Source organism: Lactuca virosa, chromosome 3 (genome assembly GCF_052849685.1).
Source record: "Lactuca virosa cultivar CGN04683 chromosome 3, Lactuca_virosa_CGN04683_v6, whole genome shotgun sequence".
Classification (NCBI taxonomy): domain Eukaryota; kingdom Viridiplantae; phylum Streptophyta; class Magnoliopsida; order Asterales; family Asteraceae; genus Lactuca; species Lactuca virosa.
Window position 1 is genome coordinate 352,834,904 of NC_136428.1, and position 5,012 is coordinate 352,839,915.

The following is a 5,012-nucleotide window of genomic DNA, read 5'->3' on the forward strand; positions in this document are numbered from 1 at the left end:
ACAGTTTTAGTTATGTTTCTTTTTGAAAAATAACTCACCATTGACCCTTTTAATGATTATTTTATTAATTTGTAGACATATTTAGCTTTTGGCTTTTATGTCTCCCAACCAATTGTGAATTGTATATTCCTTTAATGTATAATGTTAGATCTACATGTGTGCATTAGAAAAACCTGATAAGTTTGTTTTATTTTTTTGCAGATTAAATGTGTGTTTCTATATTTTCTTTATGTTGTATGGCATTTGGCTCAAGGAATTTCAATGGTAAAGAATTGTGGATTTGTTTTAACTTGAAGATGGTATATTTGTATTTTAAAGTACTATTTATTGAAATTGTGTATGATCTTTAGATACTTATTTTGTTTTACCAAATGCATCACTATCACATATTGTTGACATGAAGGAGCTTCTCAACCGTCACTTACTTAATTTTTTTTGTTGTTTTTTTTTTGTGTTACTTTTGGATGGCTTTGTAAAAGGGTTATGATTTTGAATGCAAAAAATGTTGGTATTATGTTATCTTTTACAACAATGTACAATGGTGGTAAATTCCCATTTTAAATAGCAATAATAACCATTTTGAAAACCATTTTTAATGCTAACTAAAATGGTTAATTTCCAAAAATAACAATGTACTTACCGACAAAACTTCAATGGTTGTAATTAATAAAATTTTGCAAATATTTGATTACCCATTATGATATCCTATTATGGTTAAGAGTTTTTTTATCAACGGGTTTAAACCTAGTATATATATATATATATATATATATATATATATATATATATATATATATATATATATATATATATATATATATATATATATATAGAAGTTAGTAAAAGTAATTTTTTTTGAATTATTGAGTTACTATAAAAACTTGATGAAATTTATTTATTTTAAGAACTTTGTTTTCCCTTTTGCATCGGGTCCAAAATATGTTTTGAACGGCTCTGCATTTAATTTGTATATATAACATATATATTCATATTTTATGAGTATAAATAGTTTTGTTCATTTTTTGTTCTTTTTTATATTTTATCATTTCATAGAAATAATAATTTCTCAATTATCGTATATAAAAACAACGTAATGTTTTTATTTTCGAGTATTGAAGTTTAATAAGTTAGGTTTTTTCTAGGATTTTCCTTATTTTCTAAATACATTCTTATATAATTCCACCTCAAAGTTAAATATAATATAAATATAGTTTTTACGTCGAATCTTAAATAAACAATGTCATTAATATTCTAAAACAATTACCAAAATCAAATGAAGAATATTCATTATAGATTGTTTTTATTTATATAATATACAAATTAAATTATAATGATTTTTACATACTACGTCACATTAAAAAACATTAAAAATTGCCACTACGTAAGAATTCAATTCAACTTTGTCTCCATTGGTCAAAGAAAACTCAACATCTTATGTAATGATGAGATTTCAAATTCATATTATTTATGTAATATATTAGAAAAAAGTTAGGAGCCAATTTTTCTATCATAAATGTATTTCTTACTTATATTACGTTATGAGAATATCAAAGATACAACATTTGTGCTTAATTTTGGTCATAACAAGAATACAAATGGATATCTAAACTAAAACTCAGGTAACTCGGGTAATTCCTCAATGCGTGTGAAAATGTCGTACCATAGGTCTATGCTACCCATGTGACAATCAGCATATGGATGTCTTATGTCTTCATTCTCTATAATTTTGAGTGGAGACGATGAAAACTCAACACTTGATATGTTTGTCGTTGGATTAGATTCCATGATGTCGTCACCCTCACCAGATAATGTTTCCGACCAGAAACTATCATCAAGAAATGTCTCGTGCTTGATTTCCTCATGTTTAGCTACATCAAATGAATTGGTCGTTGTTTCTGTTTCAGATGAAGACTCGCTACACGATGGTTGAACATAGATTAGTTGTTCCTCGTCATGGGAGTTTTGTTGTGGTTGGGCATGACATTGTGAAACAATAGATTCTTCTGGATTTGGATTGCTTGAATCACGTTTGGACTTGGTGTTATGTCTTTTTGGGGCATGGCTGGTTGTCTCATGACTTTCAAGTCTTTTCTTCAAATAAGTATGCCAAACATTTTTTATTTCGTTGTCAGTTCGGCCAGGTAAATTCGTTGCGATTACAGACCATCTATAAAATCAAGGAAAAATCACAGAAAACCAAGCTTCATCACAAATTTGTATTCAAAATTATATATTTAGTAATGACTAATACGTGCAAAATAAAAAGTACCAATCGTTTTGTCTTTTTCTTATTCTTTATTTATACTCTCATTCTTGAAATATGTGTTAAAAAATCGTATTTTATGCTTGGGCACATGTACATATATGTTGGTTTGAAATTAAAAGTATACATGTTGTGTAGTTATTTATTCTGAAACTAATTAAATAATGAAGCATGAAAACCGGGATTGCGATTCGTGGTAGCCAATGGCCAATTTGAATAATTTATTGCCCATCCAAAAAACTATTTTCACTGTGTCATCATCATGTCTGCGGATCTAAAGTTTGTTATTTAAAATTCTGGTACATGACGTTATTGGGTTTATATGATTAAAATGATAAACGTAAAATGTATTTTTCATATGAAAGGAATAGACTTGAGTCACTTGAATACATTTGATTAGCAAATATGTTTTTAAAAATTATTAATATACACAAATATCACGCTTCAAGATAAATGAAAACCAAAATCTAAGTCGGACTCCATAAGTCAAAATGTTATATGAATGTATTATCATCATGCTTGATGTCTTTTACGGTAAAAAAGTGATAACTGTTTACTAAAGATACTAAGATTGAAAGACTCCGTTGTACCTATTTCCAAGCATTTCATGTAGATGAATGATGGTGTCTTCCTCTTCTCTACTAAAGTTTCCTCTCTTAATATCGGGTCGTAAATAATTGGTCCAACGAAGTCTACAACTCTTTCCACATCTTAACAAACCTGAAAAAAAAAAAAAAACAACAATATGAAAACAAATTAAAACCGAAAATGTGAACACTAACCCACTTTGATTTTAAAACTTATGAACTAAATTTCAATGCTAAATCAACCAACGAAAAACATAACAACTCAATATGTTTTCATGTGCAAAGAGAACACAATCGTTGTATCATGTCATATTCATGAACTCAGCATCTTTTCTGAGAACGATTGACACTGTGATTTTCTCTTTCGTTTTCATCTATATGTCAAATTAGTTTTCTTGCATGTGAAAGGAGCTAAATCGTTAATGAGGATTTGAACAACTCTATACGTTCTTCAAATCCTCATATACTAGCTAGATAGTATGACAGTTTCTATGAGAAATATTAACATTAACGTACTCATATTAAGTGCTTTTCCCGAACCTGGCAGTATACTGTCAAACCGAAAAATCTTCACTAGAGAAACTAAATGAATAATTCTATGAAAAAGATCAAGAAGTAATGCATATGGGGTTATAAAAAGATATATTTACCGGCATGTTTCGGAAGAGCACGCCAGTTAGGATGACCATGTTGTTGTATGTATGAAATGAGGATTTGGTCTTCATCATGACTCCATGGGCCTTTCTTCAATCCCATCTTCTCACAACAAGGTGCTCTCCCCATTCTCTTTCTCTCTATTGGAGTTGAAATGATATGAAGATATCCCAAGGCACAAGAGTGGAGTAATTGGCCAACGATGCCTATTTATCCTCAATATTTTTCTATTTTTTTATTTCTTAACTTCTTTACTTTAAAAAGTACTCCATTTGATTTGATTTATGATTAAGAAAACTAAATAGCATATAATGTTTAATATTTTCTTTCATTAATAAATTACTAAATTTTGTTTGATATACGATTAATAAAATTAAATAACATGCAATTTTTTTAATTTTTTATTCAAAAGATGGCTATATATGATGTGTTATATGATTAACAAAATGAAATATAATGTAATCTTAAGACATGGTTTAATATGGTTTTACCTATTATAGAAAAACTTTGAATAACCATTAATACAACAAAATTAAATGTTGGTGGTTTTGTTTTCACCAATGAGTTGCAATGATTGTGAAGAGATGAACACCTAACTTTAAAGTCAACATCTTACAATTAGAAATAGTTCATTAAAAAACAACCCATAATATAAAATATTGTTTTTTTTGAGATATTGAAAACAATCAGTTCCATTAGGAAATCAAGCTAATAAAAACTTCCCAAAAAAATGATTTTATGTTTTTAGAAAAAAAATAAAAGTTTTCTATCTGACGTTTTGAAGTCGTAAGCAAATTATTAAAAAAAACCTTTTATTTGAATAGTCAAATTTCTTAAATAAATAGCAACAAGCTAATAACAAACAAAATTACTTCGAAAAATATGATATTTTTCACATAATTTTCAACCAAATGACCAAATTGACTAAATTTTTTGTGTTACTATGTACATACCAAATGCAAAACTATTTTTTCAAATATCATTTTTCTTTCTAAATCTATTTAGATCAAAGACTTAACATTATCAAGGAACCCAAATAAAAACATCCCAAAAAATGATTTATGTTTTTAGAAAAACAAGAACGGTTTTCTATTTGATGTTTTTGAAGTCGTAACTAGTAAGAAAATAAATAAAAACCTTATTTTTTTAAGGCGTAGCCAAATATCATTTCTAATGGTGTACCTGGGTCAAGAATATTAAAATTACCGACCCGGATAACTAGATGCAACAATCCAAAGCATCACTTTTCCGGTTAGAAAATTATACACAAGCTTATAGCAATACACATTAGCTAATAACCCTGAGCAAACATATCCCAAAAAATAAGAAAGGTATATACACGTGCAGTAAACAAATCATTACGAGCACGAACATAGAACTTGTTTTACCCGGATCTTGCAAGAGACCTAGTTAAAGGCCCATTCCAGCTCTTCTACATGGGTCTATAAAAGCAAGACATCGTCAAAGAGAGAGCTTGAGACTCACTCTTTGCCAAGAAGATCGTTAAT

The 5,012-nt window shown here is 28.2% G+C and overlaps 1 protein-coding gene across 1 annotated transcript; it reads right to left on the reverse strand.

Moving 5' to 3' along the window:
- Positions 1 to 1,499: 1,499 nt before the first annotated feature.
- LOC145167569 (transcription factor MYB14-like) lies at positions 1,500 to 3,671 on the reverse strand. Its single transcript, XM_079086784.1, has 3 exons — positions 3,501 to 3,671; positions 2,854 to 2,983; positions 1,500 to 2,167 (listed from the first exon to the last, which is right to left on the reverse strand). Exons 1-3 carry the CDS (start codon positions 3,631 to 3,633, stop codon positions 1,609 to 1,611), a joined length of 822 nt encoding a protein of 273 aa, XP_078942910.1. The 5' UTR covers positions 3,634 to 3,671; the 3' UTR covers positions 1,500 to 1,608.
- Between the last annotated feature and the right edge of the window lie 1,341 nt (positions 3,672 to 5,012).

Coding starts and splice junctions, on each gene's coding strand:
- LOC145167569 (XM_079086784.1), bottom strand. CDS start 3,633: ATGGGGAGAGCACCTTGTTGTGAGAAGATGGGATTGAAGAAAGGCCCA. Junction 2,984..3,500: donor TGCTCTTCCGAAACATGCCG/GTAAATATATCT, acceptor TTTTTTTTTCAG/GTTTGTTAAGATGTGGAAAG. Junction 2,168..2,853: donor CATGAAATGCTTGGAAATAG/GTACAACGGAGT, acceptor TTGATTTTATAG/ATGGTCTGTAATCGCAACGA.